The sequence below is a fragment of the Triticum aestivum genome, chromosome 7B (assembly GCF_018294505.1).
Source record: "Triticum aestivum cultivar Chinese Spring chromosome 7B, IWGSC CS RefSeq v2.1, whole genome shotgun sequence".
Lineage (NCBI taxonomy): Eukaryota > Viridiplantae > Streptophyta > Magnoliopsida > Poales > Poaceae > Triticum > Triticum aestivum.
Window position 1 is genome coordinate 582,809,221 of NC_057813.1, and position 21,699 is coordinate 582,830,919.

General features: G+C 43.1%; 1 protein-coding gene and 11 pseudogenes across 2 annotated transcripts; all 12 read left to right on the forward strand.

Annotated features, from left to right (window-relative positions):
- Positions 1-218: 218 nt before the first annotated feature.
- LOC123163295 (uncharacterized) lies at positions 219-352 on the forward strand (annotated as a pseudogene).
- An 826-nt stretch (positions 353-1,178) lies between these two features.
- LOC123163288 (uncharacterized) lies at positions 1,179-1,312 on the forward strand (annotated as a pseudogene).
- Positions 1,313-2,151: 839 nt separating this feature from the next.
- Positions 2,152-2,285, forward strand: LOC123163297 (uncharacterized; annotated as a pseudogene).
- An 839-nt stretch (positions 2,286-3,124) lies between these two features.
- LOC123163300 (uncharacterized) lies at positions 3,125-3,258 on the forward strand (annotated as a pseudogene).
- Positions 3,259-4,099: 841 nt separating this feature from the next.
- On the forward strand, positions 4,100-4,233 carry LOC123163294 (uncharacterized; annotated as a pseudogene).
- An 841-nt stretch (positions 4,234-5,074) lies between these two features.
- On the forward strand, positions 5,075-5,208 carry LOC123163289 (uncharacterized; annotated as a pseudogene).
- Positions 5,209-6,049: 841 nt separating this feature from the next.
- On the forward strand, positions 6,050-6,183 carry LOC123163303 (uncharacterized; annotated as a pseudogene).
- Positions 6,184-7,024: 841 nt separating this feature from the next.
- Positions 7,025-7,158, forward strand: LOC123163292 (uncharacterized; annotated as a pseudogene).
- An 842-nt stretch (positions 7,159-8,000) lies between these two features.
- LOC123163291 (uncharacterized) lies at positions 8,001-8,134 on the forward strand (annotated as a pseudogene).
- Positions 8,135-8,975: 841 nt separating this feature from the next.
- LOC123163302 (uncharacterized) lies at positions 8,976-9,109 on the forward strand (annotated as a pseudogene).
- An 826-nt stretch (positions 9,110-9,935) lies between these two features.
- Positions 9,936-10,069, forward strand: LOC123163304 (uncharacterized; annotated as a pseudogene).
- A 2,330-nt stretch (positions 10,070-12,399) lies between these two features.
- Positions 12,400-15,529, forward strand: LOC123159068 (protein ENHANCED DISEASE RESISTANCE 2). 2 transcript variants are annotated; one of them, XM_044576865.1, is made up of 3 exons: positions 12,400-12,866; positions 13,005-13,587; positions 15,210-15,529. In XM_044576865.1, the coding sequence occupies exons 1-3, from the start codon at positions 12,489-12,491 to the stop codon at positions 15,215-15,217; spliced, it is 969 nt and encodes a 322-aa protein (XP_044432800.1). In that variant the 5' UTR covers positions 12,400-12,488; the 3' UTR covers positions 15,218-15,529. The 2 variants fall into 2 exon arrangements, with proteins under 2 accessions (XP_044432800.1, XP_044432799.1); XM_044576864.1 differs by lacking the exon at positions 15,210-15,529 and having other exon boundaries at positions 12,403-12,866; positions 13,005-13,985.
- Positions 15,530-21,699: the final 6,170 nt, after the last annotated feature.

The window sequence follows — 21,699 nt, forward strand, 5'->3', positions numbered from 1 at the left end:
TCTCCTTCGCTGAACTGATAGCAAAACATCCATGTACATTATGTATCAGATACTATTTTACATGTTTTTAGCGGAATTTTTAAATGCGCATTATCGACTATATTTGGTAGTATATCGGTTGCTTGCTGTTTTTCTAATTAGTCCCACCTCGCCAATGGAGGAAGGCGGTGGGGAGGGAGCTTTGTATAAGAAGGGGGGGGAGGGGGGCGGGAGGAGGCATCTTTGCGCTTGGGGCAATGACGCAGATAGTGAGGTTATACCGAGGCGCGTCAATTGCTGGTTGAAAACTATTTCCAAACCCCCTCTTTGGCCCTTCGAGGCCACTGAGAATTTCTGGAAGGGATCCCTCTCCTTCGGGCGAGGGTAAAGCCCTGCAATACATAATAAAAATATTTTGTTTGCCCAATGCACGTAGAATGCTAAATGCTCACTCAAAAAGAAAAAGAATGCTAAGTGCAATTTCAAAGGTTGCCAATCAGTTTCATAATAAAGACTTTGCCAAGGACAATGATTTCATTCGCTTGTCATTTCAAATTACACATTGCGAAGATTTGAAGGGCACATTAAAGAACATTAATTTTGCACCAAAAATTCACATCAAGAAGACATAATGCTTCTCCATAAGAAATTCATACTCAAGCATTCCACGTAAAATTTGATGTCCAAAAAATATAATAGAAAATATTATGTGTGCTCCAACAAAGATTTTCATTTTAGAGTCTATTGGGGAATGAGTGCTCTAAAACTCAATTAATGTAGAACGATCACGAGATGCCAAAATTTCCTTTGAAACATAATGACATCAAATACTCAAATAGACGGCCATCTGGTGTGCAAGCGACTTCAAAATGTTATCTCCGCAAGGAAAAAAGCCAGGCTCTCTCCCTCCCCGTGCAGGCACGACAAAGGTTTTGGCTCGTGGTACACCTGCACCCCAATTAAATCGGAATAAATACTCAAAACTGCGCCAGGCAATCTCCTTCGCTGAACTGATAGCAAAACATCCATGTACATTATGTATCAGATACTATTTTACATCTTTTTAGCGGATTTTTTAAATGCGCATTATCGACTATATTTGGTAGTATGTCGGTTGCTTGCTGTTTTTCTAATTAGTTGGTGGGAGGCGGCGGGGAGGGAGCTCTATATAAGAAGGGGGGATTGGGGCGGGAGGAGGCATCTTTGCGCTTGGGGCAATGACGCAGCTAGTGAGATTATACCGAGGTGCGTCAATTGCTGGTTGAAAACTATTTCCAAACCCCCTCTATGGCCCTTCGGGGCCACTGAGAATTTCTGGAAGGGATCCCTCTCCTTCGGGTGAGGGTAAAGCCATGCAATACATAATAAAAATATTTTCTTTACCCAATGCACATAGAATGCTAAATGCTCACTCAAAAAGAAAAAGAATGCTAAGTGCAATTTCAAAGGTTGCCAATGGGTTTGAAAATAAAACTTGGCCAAGGACAATGATTTCATTCGCTTGTCATTTCAAATTACACATTGTGAAGATTTGAAGGGCACATTAAAGAACATTAATTTTGCACCAAAAATTCACATCAAGAAGACATAATGCTTCTCGGTAAGAAATTCATACTCAAGCATCCCAAGCAAAATTTGATGTCCAAAAAATATAATAGAAGATATTATGTGTGCTCCAACAAAGATTTTCATTTTAGAGTCTATTGGGGAATGAGCGCTCTAAAACTCAATTAATGTAGAACGATCACGAGATGCCAAAATTTACTTAGAAACAAAATGACATCAAATACTCAAAACGACAGCCATCTGGTGTGCAAGTGACTTCAAAACGTTATCTTCGCAAGGAAAAAGGCCAGGCTCTCTCCCTCCCCGTGCAGGCACGACAAAGGTTTTGGCTCGTGGTGCACCGGCACCCCAATTAAATCGGAATAAATACTCAAAACAGCGCCAGGCAATCTCCTTCGTTGAACTGATAGCAAAACATCCATGTACATTATGTATCAGATACTATTTTACATGTTTTTAGCGGAATTGTTTTATGCGCATTATCGACTATATTTGGTAGTATGTCGGTTGCTTGCTGTTTTTCTAATTAGTCCCACCTCGCCAATGGACAGAGGCGTCGGGGAGGGAGCTCTGTATAAGAAGGGGAGGGAGGGGGCGGGAGGAGGCAACTTTGCGCTTGGGGCAATGATGCAGCTAGTGAGGTTATACCGAGGCACGTCAATTGCTGGTTGAAAACTATTTCCAAACCCCCTCTTTGGCCCTTCGAGGCCACTGAGAATTTTTGGAAGGGATCCCTCTCCTTCGAGCGAGGGTAAAGCCCTGCAGTACATAATAAAAATATATTTTTTGCCCAATCCACGTAGAAAGCTAAATGCTCACTCAAAAAGAAAAAGAATGCTAAGTGCAATTTCAAAGGTTGCCAATCGGTTTCAAAATAAAGACTTGGCCAAGGACAATGATTTCATTCGCTTATCATTTCAAATTACACATTGCGAAGATTTTAAGGGCACATTAAAGAACATTAATTTTGCACCAAAAACTCACATCAAGAAGACATAATGCTTCTCCGTAAGAAATTCATACTCAAGCATTCCACGCAAAATTTGATGTCCAAAAAATATAATAGAAGATATTACGTGTGCTCCAACAAAGATTTTCATTTTAGAGTCTAATGGGGAATGGGTGCTCTAAAACTCAATTAATGTAGAACGATCACGAGATGCCAAAATTTACTTAGAAACATAATGACATCAAATACTCAAAACAACGGCCATCCGGTGTGCAAGCGACTTCAAAACGTTATCTTGACAAGGAAAAAAGCCAGGCTCTCTCCCTCCCCGTGCAGGCACGGCAAAGGTTTTGGCTGGTGGTACACCTGCACCCCAGTTAAACTATAATAAATACTCAAAACAGCGCCAGGCAATCTCCTTTGCTGAACTGATTGCAAAACATCCATGTACATTATGTATAAGATACTATTTTACATGTTTTTAATGGAATTTTTAAATGCTTATTATCGACTATATTTTGTAGTATGTCAGTTGCTTGCTGTTTTTCTAATTAGTCCCACCTCGCCAATGGAGGGTGGCGGCGGGGAGGGAGCTCTGTGTAAGAAGGGAGGGAGGGGGTGGGAGGAGGCATCTTTGCGCTTCGGGCAATGACGCAGCTACTGAGGTTATACCGAGGCGCATCAATTGCTGGTTGAAAACTATTTCCAAACCCCCTCTTTGGCCCTTCAAGGCCACTGAGAATTTCTGGAAGGGATCCCTCTCCTTCGGGCGAGGGTAAAGCCCTGCAGTACATAATAAAAATATTTTGTTTACCCAATGCACGTAGAAAGCTAAATGCTCACTCAAAAAGAAAAAGAATGCTAAGTGCAATTTCAAAGGTTGCCAATCGGTTTCAAAATAAAGACTTGTCCAAGGACAATGATTTCATTCGCTTGTCATTTCATATTACACATTGCGAAGATTTGAAGGGCACATTAAAGAACATTAATTTTGCACCAAAAACTCACATCAAGAAGACATAATGCTTCTCCATAAGAAATTCATACTCAAGCATTCCAGGCAAAATTTGATGTCCAAAAAATATAATAGAAGATATTACATGTGCTCTAACAAAGATTTTCATTTTAGAGTCTAATGGGGAATGAGCGCTCTAAAACTCAATTAATATAGAACGATCACAAGATGCCAAAATTTACTTAGAAACATAATGACATCAAATACTCAAAACGACGGCCATCTGGTGTGCAAGCGACTTCAAAACCTTATCTTCGCAAGGAAAAAAGCCAGGCTCTCTCCCTCCCCGTGTAGGCACGGCAAAGGTTTTGGCTCGTGGTGCACCTGCACTCTAGTTAAACTGGAATAAATACTCAAAACAGCGCCAGGCAATCTCCTTTGCTGAACTAATAGCAAAACATCCATGTACATTATGTATAAGAAACTATTTTACATGTTTTTAACAGAATTTTTAAATGCTTATTATCGACTATATTTTGTAGTATGTCAGTTGCTTGCTATTTTTCTAATTAGTCCCACCTCGCCAATGGAGGGTGGCGGCGGGGAGGGAGCTCTATATAAGAACGGGAGGGAGGGGGGCGGGAGGAGGCATCTTTGCGCTTGGGGCAATGACGCAGCTAGTGAGGTTATACCGAGGCGCGTCAATTGCTGGTTGAAAACTATTTCCAAACGCCCTCTTTTGCCCTTCGAGGCCACTGAGAATTTCTGGAAGGGATCCCTCTCCTTCGGGCAAGGGTAAAGCCCTGCAGTAAATAATAAAAAAACTTTGTTTGCCCAATGCACGTAGAAAGCTAAATGCTCACTCAAAAAGAAAAAGAATGCTAAGTGCAATTTCAAAGGTTGCCAATCGGTTTCAAAATAAAGACTTGGCCAAGGACAATGATTTCATTCGCTTGTCATTTCAAATTTCACATTGCAAAGATTTGAAGGGCACATTAAAGAACATCAATTTTGCACCAAAAATTCACATCAAGAAGACATAATGCTTCTCCAGAAGAAATTCATACTCAAGCATTCCAGGCAAAATTTGATGTCCAAAAAATATAATAGAAGATATTACGTGTGCTCCAACAAAGATTTTCATTTTAGAGTCTATTAGGGAATGGGCGCTCTAAAATTCAAGTAATGTAGAACGATCACGAGATGCCAAAATTTACTTAGAAACATAATGACATCAAATACTCAAAACGACGGCCATCTGGTGTGCAAGCGACTTCAAAATGTTATGTCTGCAAGGAAAAAATCCAGCCTCTCTCCCTCCCCGTGCACGCACGACAAAGGTTTTGGCTCGTGGTGCACCTGCACCCTAGTTAAATCGGAATAAATATTCAAAACAGCGCCAGGCAATCTCCTTCGCTGAACTGATAGCAAAACATCCATGTATATTATGTATCAGATACTATTTTACATGTTTTTAGCAGAATTTTTAAATGCGCATTATCGACTATATTTGGTAGTATGTCGGTTGCTTGCTATATTTCTAATTAGTCCCACCTCGCCAATGGAGGAAGGTGGCGGGGAGGGAGCTTTGCATAAGAAGGGGAGGGAGGGAGGCGGGAGGAGGCATCTTTGCGCTTGGGGCAATGATGCAGCTAGTGAGGTTATACCGAGGCGCGTCAATTGCTGGTTGAAAACTATTTCCAAACCCCCTCTTTGGCCCTTTGAGGCCACTGAGAATTTCTGGAAGGGATCCCTCTCCTTCGGGCGAGGGTAAAGCCCTGCAGTACATAATAAAAATATTTTGTTTGCGCAATGCACATAGAATGCTAAATGCTCACTCAAAAAGAAAAAGAATGCTAAGTGCAATTTCAAAGGTTGCCAATCGGTTTCAAAATAAAGACTTGGCCAAGGACAATGATTTCATTCGCTTGTCATTTCAAATTACACATTGCGAAGATTTTAAGGGCACATTAAAGAACATTAATTTTGCATGAAAAATTCACATCAAGAAGATACAATGCTTCTCCCTAAGAAATTCATACTCAAGCATTCCAGGCAAAATTTGATGTCCAAAAATTATAATAGAAGATATTATATGTGCTCCAACAAAGATTTTCATTTTAGAGTCTATTGGGGAATGAGCACTCTGAAACTAAATTAATGTAGAACGATCACGAAATGCCAAAATATACTTAGAAACATAATGACATCAAATACTCAGAACGACGGCCATCTGGTGTGCAAGCGACTTCAAAACGTTATCTACGCAAGGAAAAAAGCCAGGCTCTCTCCCTCCCCGTGCAGGCACGACAAAGGTTTTGGCTCGTGGTGCAACTGCACCCCAGTTAAACCGGAATAAATACTCAAACCAGCGCCAGGCAATCTCCTTCGCTGAACTGATAGCAAAACATCCATGTACATTATGTATCAGATACTATTTTACATGTTTTTAGCGGAATTTTTAAATGTGCATTATCGACTATATTTGGTAGTATGTCGGTTGCTTGCTGTTTTTCTAATTAGTCCCACCTCGCCAATGGAGGGAGGCGGCGGGGAGGGAGCTCTGTATAAGAAGGGGAGGGAGGGGTGTGGGAGGAGGCATCTTTGCGCTTGGGGCAATGACGCAGCTAGTGAGGTTATACCGAGGCGCATCAATTGCTGGTCGAAAACTATTTCCAAACCTCCTCTTTGGCCCTTCGAGGCCACTGAGAATTTCTGGAAGGGATCCCTCTCCTTCGGGCGAGGGTAAAGCCATGCAATACATAATAAAAATATTTTATTTGCCCAATGCACGTAGAATGCTAAATGCTCACTCAAAAAGACAAAGAATGCTAAGTGCAATTTCAAATGTTGCCAATCGGTTTCAAAATAAAGACTTGGCCAAGGACAATGATTTCATTCGCATGTCATTTCATATTACACATTGCGAAGATTTGAAGGGCACATTAAAGAACATTAATTTTGCACCAAAAACTCACATCAAGAAGACATAATGCTTCTCCATAAGAAATTCATACTCAAGCATTCCAGGCAAAATTTGATGTCCAAAAAATATAATAGAAGATATTAGATGTGCTCTAACAAAGATTTTCATTTTAGAGTCTAATGGGGAATGAGCGCTCTAAAACTCAATTAATATAGAACGATCACGAGATGCCAAAATTTACTTAGAAACATAATGACATCAAATACTCAAAACGACGGCCATCTGGTGTGCAAGCGACTTCAAAACCTTATCTTTGCAAGGAAAAAAGCCAGGCTCTCTCCCTCCCCGTGTAGGCACAGCAAAGGTTTTGGCTCGTGGTGCACCTGCGCTCTAGTTAAACTGGAATAAATACTCAAAACAGCGCCAGGCAATCTCCTTTACTGAACTGATAGCAAAACATCCATGTACATTATGTATAAGATACTATTTTACATGTTTTTAACAGAATTTTTAAATGCTTATTATCGACTATATTTTGTCGTATGTCAGTTGCTTGCTGTTTTTCTAATTAGTCCCACCTCGCCAATGGAGGGTGGCGGCGGGGAGGGAGCTCTATATAAGAAGGGGAGGGAGGGGGGCGGGAGGAGGCATCTTTGCGCTTGGGGCAATGACGCAGCTAGTGAGGTTATACCGAGGCGCGTCAATTGCTGGTTGAAAACTATTTCCAAACCCCCTCTTTTGCCCTTCGAGGCCACTGAGAATTTCTGGAAGGGATCCCTCTCCTTCGGGCAAGGGTAAAGCCCTGCAGTAAATAATAAAAAAAACTTTGTTTGCCCAATGCACATAGAAAGCTAAATGCTCACTCAAAAAGAAAAAGAATGCTAAGTGCAATTTCAAAGGTTGCCAATCGGTTTCAAAATAAAGACTTGGCCAAGGACAATGATTTCATTCGCTTGTCATTTCAAATTACACATTGCGAAGATTTGAAGGGCACATTAAAGAACATTAATTTTGCACCAAAAATTCACATCAAGAAGACATAATGCTTCTCCAGAAGAAATTCATACTCAAGCATTCCAGGCAAAATTTGATGTCCAAAAAATATAATAGAAGATATTACGTGTGCTCCAACAAAGATTTTCATTTTAGAGTCTATTAGGGAATGGGCGCTCTAAAACTCAAGTAATGTAGAACGATCACGAGATGCCAAAATTTACTTAGAAACATAATGACATCAAATACTCAAAACGACGGCCATCTGGTGTGCAAGCGACTTCAAAATGTTATGTCTGCAAGGAAAAAAGCCAGCCTCTCTCCCTCCCCGTGCACGCACGACAAAGGTTTTGGCTCGTGGTGCACCTGCACCCCAGTTAAATCGGAATAAATATTCAAAACAGCGCCAGGCAATCTCCTTCGCTGAACTGATAGCAAAACATCCATGTATATTATGTATCAGATACTATTTTACATGTTTTTAGCAGAATTTTTAAATGCGCATTATCGACTATATTTGGTAGTATGTCGGTTGCTTGCTATATTTCTAATTAGTCCCACCTCGCCAATGGAGGGAGGCGGCGGGGAGGGAGCTTTGCATAAGAAGGGGAGGGAGGGAGGCGGGAGGAGGCATCTTTGCGCTTGGGGCAATGATGCAGCTAGTGAGGTTATACCGAGGCGCGTCAATTGCTGGTTGAAAACTATTTCCAAACCCCCTCTTTGGCCCTTTGAGGCCACTGAGAATTTCTGGAAGGGATCCCTCTCCTTCGGGCGAGGGTAAAGCCCTGCAGTACATAATAAAAATATTTTGTTTGCGCAATGCACGTAGAATGCTAAATGCTCACTCAAAAAGAAAAAGAATGCTAAGTGCAATTTCAAAGGTTGCCAATCGGTTTCAAAATAAAGACTTGGCCAAGGACAATGATTTCATTCGCTTGTCATTTCAAATTACACATTGCGAAGATTTTAAGGGCACATTAAAGAACATTAATTTAGCATGAAAAATTCACATCAAGAAGACACAATGCTTCTCCCTAAGAAATTCATACTCAAGCATTCCAGGCAAAATTTGATGTCCAAAAATTATAATAGAAGATATTATGTGTGCTCCAACAAAGATTTTCATTTTAGAGTCTATTGGGGAATGAGCACTCTAAAACCAAATTAATGTAGAACGATCACGAGATGCCACAATATACTTAGAAACATAATGACATCAAATACTCAAAACGACGGCCATCTGGTGTGCAAGCGACTTCAAAACGTTATCTACGCAAGGAAAAAAGCCAGGCTCTCTCCCTCCCCGTGCAGGCACGACAAAGGTTTTGGCTCGTGGTGCAGCTGCACCCCAGTTAAACCGGAATAAATACTCAAACCAGCGCCAGGCAATCTCCTTCGCTGAACTGATAGCAAAACATCCATGTACATTATGTATCAGATACTATTTTACATGTTTTTAGCGGAATTTTTAAATGTGCATTATCGACTATATTTGGTAGTATGTCGGTTGCTTGCTGTTTTTCTAATTAGTCCCACCTCGCCAATGGAGGGAGGCGGCGGGGAGGGAGCTCTGTACAAGAAGGGGAGGGAGGGGTGTGGGAGGAGGCATCTTTGCGCTTGGGGCAATGACGCAGCTAGTGAGGTTATACCGAGGCGCATCAATTGCTGGTCGAAAACTATTTCCAAACCTCCTCTTTGGCCCTTCAAGGCCACTGAGAATTTCTGGAAGGGATCCCTCTCCTTCGGGCGAGGGTAAAGCCATGCAATACATAATAAAAATATTTTATTTGCCCAATGCACGTAGAATGCTAAATGCTCACTCAAAAAGAAAAAGAATGCTAAGTGCAATTTCAAATGTTGCCAATCTGTTTCAAAATAAAGACTTGGCCAAGGACAATGATTTCATTCGCTTGTCATTTCAAATTACACATTGCGAAGATTTTAAGGGCACATTAAAGAACATTAATTTTGCACCAAAAATTCACATCAAGAAGACACAATGCTTCTCCCTAAGAAATTCATACTCAAGCATTCCAGGCAAAATTTGATGTCCAAAAATTATAATAGAAGATATTATGTGTGCTCCAACAAATATTTTCATTTTAGATTCTATTGGGGAATGAGCTCTCTAAAAATCAAGTAATGTAGAGCGATCACGAGATGCCAAAATTTACTTATAAACATAATGACATCAAACACTCAAAACGACGGCCATCTGGTGTGCAAGCGACTTCAAAACGTTATCTCCGTAAGGAAAAAAGCCAGGCTCTCTCCCTCCCCATGCAGACACGACAAAGGTTTTCGCTCGTGGTGCACCTGCACCCCAGTTAAACCAGAATAAATACTCAAACCAGCGCCAGGCAATCTCCTTCGCTGAACTGATAGCAAAACATTCATGTACATTATGTATCAGATACTATTTTACATGTTTTTAACAGAATTTTTAAATGCGCATTATCGTCTATATTTGGTAGTATGTCGGTTGCTTGTTGTTTTTCTAATTAGTCCCACCTCGCCAATGGAGGGAGCTCTGTATAAGAAGGGGAGGGAGGGGTGTAGGAGGAGGCATCTTTGCGCTTGGGGCAATGACGCAGCTAGTGAGGTTATACCGAGGCGCATCAATTGCTGGTTAAAAACTATTTCCAAACCCCCTCTTTGGCCCTTCGAGGACACTGAGAATTCCTGGAAGGGATACCTCTCCTTCGGGCGAGGGTAAAGCCATGCAATACATAATAAAAATATTTTATTTGCCCAATGCACGTAGAATGCTAAATGCTCACTCACAAAGAAAAAGAATGCTAAGTGCAATTTCAAAGGATGCCAATCGGTTTCAAAATAAGTACTTGGCCAAGGACAATGATTTCATTCGCTTGTCATTTCAAATTACACATTGCGAAGATTTGAAGGGCACATTAAAGAACATTACTTTTGCACCAAAAAATCACATTAAGAAGACATAATGCTTCTCCCTAAGAAATTCATACTCAAGCATTCCAGGCAAAATTTGATGTCCAAAAAATATAATAGAAGATATTATGTGTGTCCCAGCAAAGATTTTCATTTTAGAGTCTATTGGGGAATGAGCTCTCTAAAAATCAAGTAATGTAGAACGATCATGAGATGCCAAAATTTACTTAGAAACATAATGACATATCACAACAGCCCCACTGACAAGGTACATCCCTGCAGCAGTCTATTGTTTGATGTGATGATTACAACCACACACAACCTTTTTCTTCTTCACGGAATTATATCTAACCATTTTTGTTACGAGAGATCATATCTAACCATGTAATCATTGAGATCTTGATTTGATCCATTCTTCTCTCACGATACTTAAAAGACATACTTAAAGTGTTATATTTTCATGAACACTTGAAAGGTTCAAGGCTAGCTCAATTAGCGAGAGATGTGAAAATCAATTTTTGTGCAAGAAATCATATGTAACTTTCTGAATCATACTCAAGATTCTTCTTTAACAAAAAGCTCAAAGCATCATATTTTTTGTCAACAACTCGAAGGACCGAGTCTACTTCAATTAGGAGTTGTTGTGTGATTTTTTTTGCTAGGAATCATTTATGCCTTCCTCAATCATACTCGAGATATATGTGGACTTTACTAAGAGTTTTGTTCCTAACTAATTCAACAACACAATCTCTTGACAAGTCTACCAAGTATCACTATTCATAGATGATATCTATTCGTTCTTTTCCTTAACTTCCAAAACGAGCAATCCGATGGCGATGACACGTCAATCACCATAGCTCCTCTCCACGAAAAGTAATTTATACTGTCAACCAGGGTATTGCCTTGAGAACACCATCAGATTTTTCAACCGCAAAAAAAACCCACCAACTTTTATTGAAACATAATAGTTCAACCTTTTGTTATTCATGTGCTCATATGTAAGTTAAATTTGTCCCGTAATTTCGTCTAGAAATTGTTGATGGCAAATGATTGAGTTCAATTATTACAATATGTACTGCAGGAGAATTCGGTGGATGTAGGCAAGACACAGACATCTTGAGATTGACGAAGTCACCAAACGTGCCTCGTAGTCAAGGGAAAAGTCCCCTCTCACTGAACAGATATCGCCAAAAAACCTAAAAAAACAGGAAAATACAAGCACTATTGCCAAGTTTGAAACTTCAACCCCGGAGGGTCGGTTCGGCCACAGAGAACCTAAGCATATGAGCTACGCTCAGTTCGCAATTTTAAAAGACACTTAAGATGTCATATTTTATCAAAGACTTCGACGTACCAAGCCTCGCTCAATAGGCAGGAGTTGTGAAAATCATTTTTCACCCCGAATAATGACATATGTTGAATTTATACGGTTCCCAACTAATTCAGCAACACAACCCCGTGACAAGTGCACCGAATATGACCATTGACAGATGATATCTAGCCGTCCTTTTCTTTAATACCAAAAACATGCAATTTGATGGCGACTGCATGTCAATCACCATAATAAGCCCCTCTACACGAAAAGTAACTCACTGTCAAGCAGGAATCTCCACCAGCCCATCTCGAACAATGATAATTCCAGTTTTGTTACTCGTATGCTGCCTTTTTATGCCTCTTCACCACTTGTGGTTGGAGTAATGTGCCGCTCTAGTCATGCTTTTGTAGTCATGGTATGGCTGTTTTCATGCTTTATATGCCGCTCGGGGTTGTATCTGCCATATTGGCACTTCCTCTAAGCCTTTTCATGGTGTATCCTTGAAAAAAATGCTGCCTTTTTATGGAAGATTTTCTTTGTCTCGTATCAAAGTCAAATTTGTCCCACAAATTTGAGTGGAAAATGCTGTGGCACATGATAGAGTTTATCTTTTGAAAATTGTTACATGGAGGTTAAAATGTAAAAATCTCCACATGACGACGATCAACACGGGACCTCAAAATCACGATGGAAGGCGCTTAAAGGCGGAGGACACCGCGTGGGCTTCGTTCTCACGGATCCCACATCGATCGGTCGATCCCCACTGTTTTATAGGCGCAGCTGCTGCCCTCCCAACCGATAGCCAAAGTCCAACGCCTCCCACAATTCGCGCAAAGGCACCCAGGGCCGGACCCCCCCGACCCGCCCCCCACCCCACACCCGGCCCAGGACGGCGGCGATGCCCCCGACGACGCCCCAGCGCCGGAAGCAGGACGAACCGGGCGGCGGCGGCGACAACTGGCGCGAGGAGGCCGTGTCCGCCGGCTCGCTGCGCCAGGTGGACCTCGACAGGGGCTCCAACGGCTGGGCCGCGCCGCCGGGGGACCTGTTCCAGCTGCGCGCGCGCGGCTACTTCTCCGGCGGCGGCGGGAAGCGCGGCAAGTCGGCCGCGTCGGCGGACTGGCTCCTCCGCCCCGCCGGCGTCGACTGGCTCCGCTCCCACGCGCGCCTCGACCACCTGCTCGCCCGCGACGACGTCCCCGTCGCCGCCGCCTTCCGCCGCGCGCGCCTCCGCAAGGACCCCAACGCCCACTTCCTCCTCGCCGTCAATCTCCAGGTCCCGACCCGATCGATCGCATCTAGGCCTAGGAAGGAATCCGGAGATAAAATTAAAAAAAATCGTTTTTTTTTCTTCTCTTCCTGTGTGATGGCCGCCTGATTTTGAGACCCCGCGTTGCGTTGCCTTCCTCTCCAGGTCCCCGGCCGGCCGGACGCGTACAGCTCGGTCTTCTACTTCGCGGCGGAGGCGCCCATCCCGCCGGACTCGCTGCTCGGGCGCTTCGTCTACGGCGACGACGCGTACCGCAACGCCCGCTTCAAGATCGTCAACCGCATCGTCAAGGGCCCCTGGCTCGTCCGCGCCACCGTCGGCAACTACGGGGCGTGCCTCCTGGGCCGCGCGCTCACGTGCCGCTACCACAGGGGCGACGACTACCTCGAGATCGACGTGGACATCGGCAGCTCGGCGATTGCCACCGCCATCCTGCATCTGGCGCTGGGCGCGGTCACCTCGGTGACCATCGACATGGGCTTCCTTGTCGAGTCCCAGTCCGAGGAGGAGCTGCCCGAAAAGCTCTTCGGCGCAGTGCGCATCGCGCAGATGGAGATGGGTTCGGCGAAGTACGTGGAGACGGCGTCTGATGAGCCTGAGACCGCCGGCAAGGCACAGCCGGGGTTCAGGGTTGGCTCGGCGAGGGTTGCCAATGATAGCCGCCACCAGGAACGCACCAGCGGCAAGGCCAGCAGGTCGATGAGCTGCCAGGAACGCCTGGGCGGAGGTGAGGGCTCAAATTACTCCTGACATGTTCTTCATACCAGTGTTAGATATTTCAATGCGGCTAATTTGACCACTTCTATATGATGACCGGGCATGAACTCGATGCTACAAACTTATACTCCCTCCGTTCCGAATTACTTGTCGCACGTATGAGTGTATCTAGATGTATTGTAGTTCTAGATACATCCATTTCAGCGATGAGTAATTTGGAACGGAGGGAGTATATGATATAGAGTAGTAGCTGACGAATTCGTTCGGTGTTAGCATATGCCACTGGATAATAATTCCATGATTCTGTCAGTTATGGCTGATATTTAGCTCAGCTGGCCTTACAACAGCATGAGAGTGATGACATTGGCAGTGCCGTTTCAAGTTTTCAACGCATTCCTATTATCTTAAGAGTAATGCTTGATCTGTTGGCTGGGGATATTATAATTTTTCCAAGGTTGATGTGTGCAAGTTTCTTTTGTGTCTAGTTAATTGATCTTGTGTTGGGACGAAAGGGAATATGTGGACTGTGCTCGAGGGATCTGATATTGTAGGCTAATTAGTACAGTCATTGAAACAATATTCAGGAGGCAATTCCAATTATTTAATGATGAGGTCCAAGATTGGGATATGGGGTGATGGTACTAACAGTTGGCAAGATTGTGATATGGGGTGAAGGTACTACTAACAGTTTCCAAGATTAATGTCGTGTATAGGAGCTTAGGATCTTCAATGGCCTCAACTTCAACGATTTTATAGGTGCCCGGTACTGGCTTGCAGATGGTTTTACATTTGAGTCACTTGTCTAGAAGGAACATTTCTGCCTGACAGCAGAGTACTTCAGGAGATATGTGCATTTGCCATGCCTCTCATTGTTCCTGTGTGTCAATTTGATTTCTGTTAACTATTTACATGTTCATCGTGTACTGGTTGTACCCATTCGCCGTCCAGTTTGGCCATGATTCATGTCTTGGAAAAGCACATTGCATTTCCTTGGGAGCGTCCTCTTCATTGCTCCTTTTCTTGCGCGATTAGCTGTTCCGTTGTTTTGAGGGGGAGACACGGGCATGTGTGTGCTCTACACGATCGTGATCAATACTTGTGATCGCAGAAGCTATTTTAGGTGGGGCTGCCGATCAGTTTTTTTGTCCTTGATCGGCTGTCCCATTCGTATTAGAAGTTGATTAGGTGGCGTTGGAGCGTATATAAATGGTGTTCTAGCAAGCAACATCCATGTCTTTATCACTTAGCTGAACTATCATTACTGTTTTAAGCAAGATAACATGGCGTCCTGTAGTACGCAGCACTTTCATTGGCATAACACGCTGCCTGGGCTTCTCTGCCTGATTAGCAGCGACGCAATTCGAGAAGCTTGGAAGTGTGGACATGTTAGCTTTTTCATTCTTTCATTCACTCGTTTCTTTTGCTTGGACAGTTGTTAGCCTGCCTTCAAGCAAAGCCAATATGGTTACTTGTTGTGGCTGTTGTCTGGGGTATAATACAATCCATGAGAATTATAACCTTGTTGTCGAAGATCTAAATAATGGCAATACCGGGTTTGTTAGAGAAACTGTATTTGCTTTTAATTGAAGTTTTGAGGAGATGAAAGTAACATTTGAGTCTCTACCTTGTCAGGAAAATAGGCGTGGAACGCTCAGAGGATGCTGTATAAACCATGGGTTGGAGAAAACGATTCTTCAGTTTGAGAACCGGCGCCGAGAGAGAGCCGAGAAGAGGAAGGCCGGGATATTTATTATATTAATTAAAGAAAAAGGCAAGTTAGTTAGGTGGTGCCACAGAATGCAATGCTCCCTTCATCATCATCATCATCATAATGTGATCAGAGCTGAGACCTGATCGATGGCAAATATTAGTACGTAGATCAGTACTCCTGCTTACACAAGTCCAGTAATGAGATGCCTCGGTTGCTTCGCTTCTGCTATCATTTCCGTACATCTCTGGAAAACCTCGCGTTTCTTTTCTCCCTCCCCTGCCGTTGAAATCCGCGAGTCCATGAATGGCCAGCGGAGGTTCCTGTTTGCCTGTTTTTGGTGTGGTTTTGTCTGATTGTTGATGAACCATTTGGCGATCCACTATCGCTGTTTCACGTGCTGATCGTGCTCTGACGGTGAGTAGTGGAGGTGTGTTGTCATTTATGCCTTTTTTGGCTTTCGGCTGACGGTTTTGGAAGAAAGGAAGGAAGGCTGCGTCGGAAACATGGCGGGACAAGGAAAGCATATCCTGAATTCCTGTCTGTGCAAAGGAAGGAAGAAGGCGGGGAGGGATGGGATGTGACGCGGCCGTGGACCTTTGCAGGCACGGCGAGCGTATCGTATCGTATCGTCGGAATCATCTATCTATCTAAAGCGTAGTGCGGGAAGAATCACTCCGGCCGGCACGGGAGTCGGGGAGTGCACGCTGCTGTCGACGTAATTGTTGTGAGAAATGAGGGTGGATGTGCCACCCGCTGACGGGCCAGGCAAGGACAAGTGCAGACGTCTCGATCCTCCGCTCCGTGTCCGCGCCTATGCAAACCGGACTCAAATTTTGAGCCTGGAATAGAGTCATAGACCCCGTGCGGATAAAAAAGGTAGTTTGGACCTAAACGAACAGTTTGCGTTGTTGGCGCCTTTGAGTTGCTCTTAAAGTACGTAAGACGGTATATGACCCGTAGATCTGGATCGGCGCGGATCGTGTCCAACGCGAAAGCCATACGTACGTACGCTCCACGGGCTCCGCGCCCATGTGTTCTTGCCGACGGATGGGAACGAGGAAGAAGTCCATCAGGCTCGGCATCAGTCGTGTCCAACACAGAGGGGATTAGTTACATAGTAAGACAACTCGCCCATGTGGTTTCTTGTCCTGGCCCAGCTCCCCGCTCCTCCGCCGACGGATTTAGCTTACAGACGACCGTGTCCGTGTGCCGGCCGGCCGGTAAACCTGCGATTTGCCGCGCTCCGAGAGGACGGTGGACGGCCGTTTGACCGGCTTCACGTGAGCCTCTTCTCTAGATTACTTGTAAAACTTCACGTGGGTGGGGATGAGAGGGTTCGGTGACAGGTGGCCAACCGTGCGACGGCGACATGGCCGTGGGCTTGCGTGCGCTGCGGTGCAGTGGACGGTGGGCCGCCGGTGCACTTGCGCCTAGGCGCGCGCGGGGTCGTCGGCGAGCATGCCGCCGCGTGCGTCCTGGGCGGCGCCGCGCGGCACACGGCTGCCGAGCCTTTGTGCGTGTTTTCTTTTCTTTCGAAACGAGCTGCATTTTCTATCAACCGAGCACTGACACTGCACAAAAATTTCTCAAACGAAAAATGAAAATAAAATCCAGTCTTTGGGATGTCCTTCACCATCTTCATCCCCGCACATGATGATGGTATGTCGACAACTGGAGAACAGAAAAAGACAATCCACACGCACAACTCATAACTCACCGATCTTTGTTGACAACTGTGAGCAATGTCAGTCCTGAGGTATCCATGACTAAGAAAAAAAAAGGATGAAACTAGGTCGATCACACCTATAGATGCCCGTTCGAGTTGATGAAATAACCACCGGCATATTGAAGATACAACCACTCCCCTCTTCTGCAGAGGAAAATACAAACATGTCAGGCCGATCTCATTGCTCCGTCTAACTTTTCACACGAGCATTACGTTAAGCATGTTTGTGAAAAAGAATTTAAGAAATGTTTGACTCATTTTGATATTTTTGTTTTCTTTATTTGAATACAATGGGACCCGAGAAACATTGGCTATTTCCGCACGAGGACCACAATATAGTATAGACTTTTGCTTCGGCATATCCCCCCTAAACACATCGATGGTTGAGATATCTCTATACCCCTTCATAATAAAGGGTAGGATAGTCTTTTCACCCGCGCAGATACACGGCACCCTCAGATGTTTTTTTACTTTCTTTTTGAAAGAAAAAAGAGTGCAAATAAAGTGAATCAAACACAAGTCATGTTGTCTAAGGAGTAAGGAGGACCACACTAATCAACTAGGTCATACTAATGCTTGTGTGTATTTAGTTTTTTTCTTCTACTTCAGTTTGCGGCTCGGCCGGCCCATTGTTGAGTAGGTCCTTTTATCACTATTTCTCTTTTGTTTTTTCTTTTTTTTAAAAAAATGCTCACGCTTATAAAATTTTGATCAAAATTTGAAAAAATGTTTATTTTTAAAATTTTGTTCATAAAGTACAAATATTCACATTTAAAGCATTTGTACATATATGCCAAAAAAGTTCGTGTCTTTCATAATTGCTCAGAATGTCATAACACCAACATATTTTAAAAAGAGCAAACAAAATTTTGAACATGGACAATTTTTGGAAAACACTATGAAAATTCAAATTTCAAGCAAAAATGAGAAAACATAAACAAAAATTAGAAAGAAATTTATTTAGAATTTCCGTGAACATTTTTTATATTTGTGTAGAATTTTTTTTAATACAGGATTATTTTGAAATTCCAAATAAATTTTGAAAGCATGAACATTATTGAAAATGCAGAATTGTCAAATCACAAAAACTTGGCATGGTGCCTTAGAATGGTGATACAATTTGGTCCATTTGAACGGTGTCGGAAAAGGGTACTCTGAGACTGAACCTTCCGCCCTACCCGAACTTTTTTCCATTTAATTCGTGGACATTTTCTTAAATTCGCAAACTTTGCTTTCGAACCCCTGATTTTTTTCCATACCCAGGAACTCTTTTCAACTTTTACAAACGTTCTCTAAAAGCCAATAATTTCCTTCAAATGCATAAATATTCTTTTTCAAAATTGACGAACTTTCTTCAAATTGGCAACTGTTTGGGCCGGCCCAACAGGCAACCGACGGAAGTGATGCCGTCGCCCAGTTGGGCAAGGCCTGAATGTACTTTCTTTATTCTATTTTGTCGTTTTTATTTTTTCGTTTATTTCAATTTTTCCTTTTTTAACTATCATTTTTTATAAAACCTGTTTTAATTTTCGAAATATTTTTGGAATACTAACTTTTTTATGGTTTTCAAATAATTTTTACAAATTATAAAAATATTCTGGAACCAAATTTTGAATTTATTTTCCATAAAGTTAATAAATATTTGCGTTTTAAAATGTTGATAATTTTTTTAAAAAAATACGTGGTTCGCAATATGTGTACGACATCAATATTTGGTAATTCATTTACATCTTTGGAAAAAGTGTTCATATTTATAGAATTTTCATACACAATTTGAAAATTTAAAATTGTTGATAATGACAGAAATGGCAAGTAACAAAAGCCTTTCCGTGCCGGCCTATCGAAACCACTGCCTTCGAACATGATGTGCTTCTTGACATGCTTGAATGACACCAACTTTCGCCAGCATGTGGGACGTTCATGGCAGGCCTCCATGCAAAATTTGAAAGAATTCGGACACCAAACACACTTTGCGCCGTGTTCGGTTAGTGTTTTTGGGTTTTTTCACGGGGAAAACCCTTGAAAATGCATAAAACGTCATAACTCAAATCAGGATGCTTGGCATGGTGATGTGATCAATTTTCTATTTAAACGAACAATTTTTTCCATATCTGTACAATTTTTTTTAAATGCAAATATTTGTAATTTATGAACAATTTTAAACGAAATTTTATAAGTGTGAGCATTTTTAAAAAGAAAAAAAGGAATAAAAAGTGATAAAAGGACCGGTTCAACAATGGGCTGGCCCAGCCGTGAATTGAAGTAGAAAAAAAAAGGTAAATAGCCACAAGCATTAGGATTTTCTAGTGTAACTTATGGGTCGCTTGTCTAAAAAAAAAACTTATGGGTCGCTGTGCAAACTCCAGTCGAAAGTGAAACGACAGGGTGAGGTGGGTATTTTTTACAAGTGTATTTGAAGGAGAAATGGTGATCTTTTTTTTTTTTGCGTGGAGAAACGGTGATCCAAACAGGGCCTAAATCGTGCTGGTCTGGGCAAGTACGTGGTCATAGCGGCAGGCGACCGGGGCCGTGCCCATCAACGATGCAATCCACTCCGGCTAGCTACGATATGGAGTATGTTAATGCCGTGTACGTATTCCTTGCTGATTCTCCCTCTCTGGGTCTTATCTTAATTAAGCATGCATATGTATATGCGTATATGTCTGTGTGTAGATGGAGCTGAAGCACGCTAGAATAATGCGGCGCTCCGATACGCCCGTTAGACTGTATATACGTAGCCTATGTACACATATTGTAACATTGTATTGTATCCCTTGATACGATAAATCGCGAGTGGACATGCAGCCACGCGAGGTCGGTATCCACACCGCTTGTTCCCACGTGATTCGTGCGATGGAGCCGGTATAATGTTCCGTATATCAAGTGGTGTATCCCGTGTATTACGTCTGGCAGCTCGTGCCCACAAGGCAGACTCAAGCATTGAAGTGAGGCGCGCATTTATGATTTGTCAGTCCCAACGGCTAGCTACACCACATACCCACGGTTTCTTTAAAGTTCCAGCTTGCTTGTTACCGATGCCATTCTTCTATGTGCTCCTTCTTCATTCTTTTCAGTCTCGCTGTAATTCACAAGCTTGTGTTCATCCACGTTCCAGCGTAGCTCTAAACCACCTGCATCACACACACACCTCGAACCAGTTGCCTCCGCTCCCTCTCATTCGTTGCCTCGAATGCAACATAAGCATTTCTAAGAGTGCGGTTGGCATGGAGTAAGTTTTTCAATATCCTTTCCATCCATCTTCTAGCTAATAGTTTCTTTTTCGTTTGCAGATTGCAGCATGGAGGATGCTGTTTCTCGAGATGGGAGAACAAGTACATACAGTACTTAAGCACGTTGGGGAAATTTGATTTCCCACGCATTGGTCCATCGCCACGCCTTATTTCTTGAAGAGAATCATCCTGGGGTTTGTGGACCTGCTGGCCATGGCCATGATCTTCATGCACAAATTCTGAAAAGCTTATCCCCTGTGCTGCTCTGCGAAGGGGCTGCTCTAGTTTCATATGTATTTCATCTTTTTGTGTGTGTGCTTTGCACCGCATGTAGCTGCTAGTACGTGCTGCATGCTCACGCGGGTAGCAGGCTAGCCTATCAATAATACATCTGCATGTAGCATTATGGCAAGTCGTAATGAAGATTACGCGAACTTTAAGACTACCCACAATGAAAGTAACATAAGTAGTAACATCACACATATCTAGATAAAATAGATGACGTGGCAAACAATAAATGAAGAAAGAGAGTCATGTAGTAACATAGTTAGTTACTACTAGTATGAGTAACATCACACATATTAAGACAAGATAAGTCTATAGCCTAATAAATGAAGTGTTGCATGTTACCACACATATGTTACTCCCCACTATAGAGGTAGTAACATAGAGTAGTAACATGCTCATGTTACTACTCTATGTTACTACCCATTGTGGCTAGTCTAATCATGAGATATCGTGCAAAACAAATGAAAGTACACCAAGGAGCAGGGCCGGCATTAATATGACGTGCTACGTGTGCACCACACCCACCCAACGTCAATAAATCAGGACTGGACAGCCGACATGCATTTAACTCCATAGCGAGGCAAATTAAAACGCCCATCAATTCCACCGAGTTCCCCTGCAGCCCATCATGGCTCTCAGCAAATCCTATTAGTGTTGTTTCCAGTGTGATTACCCTTTCAACACTTGTTGTTCTCTCGTCTGGCATCGCTGCTCTCCTTTTCCTTGAAATCAGCGAGCAATGAAAAACTTCTAAAATCCAACTAGAGCAGCCCCTTCGCAGAGCAGGAGAGGGGATAAGCTTTTCAAAGGGCTACGTTCTGTTTTCTATCCTCTCATGCTTTTTCTCGTCTGAATCCACAAGGTCTGTTCCTTGGTTATTGAATATATGGTTTGTGCATGTATATTGTATAGCCTAGCCCACCTCCTAGTCTTTGTATAGTTGAAGTTGTGGCCGACTTTGTACTCCATATATACGTGCGCTTTGCACCGATCAATACATCGTGAAGCATTGCCAAAACAATCGTTTCCAACGTGGTATCATACCTACGATCCTAACCCTAACCCGTGCCGCCGCCGCCGCCGCGATCCCATCACCGCCGCCGCCGCCACCTCGTGCCGCCGCCGCCACCTCGTGCTGCCGCCGCCACCTCGTGCCGCCGCCGCCAC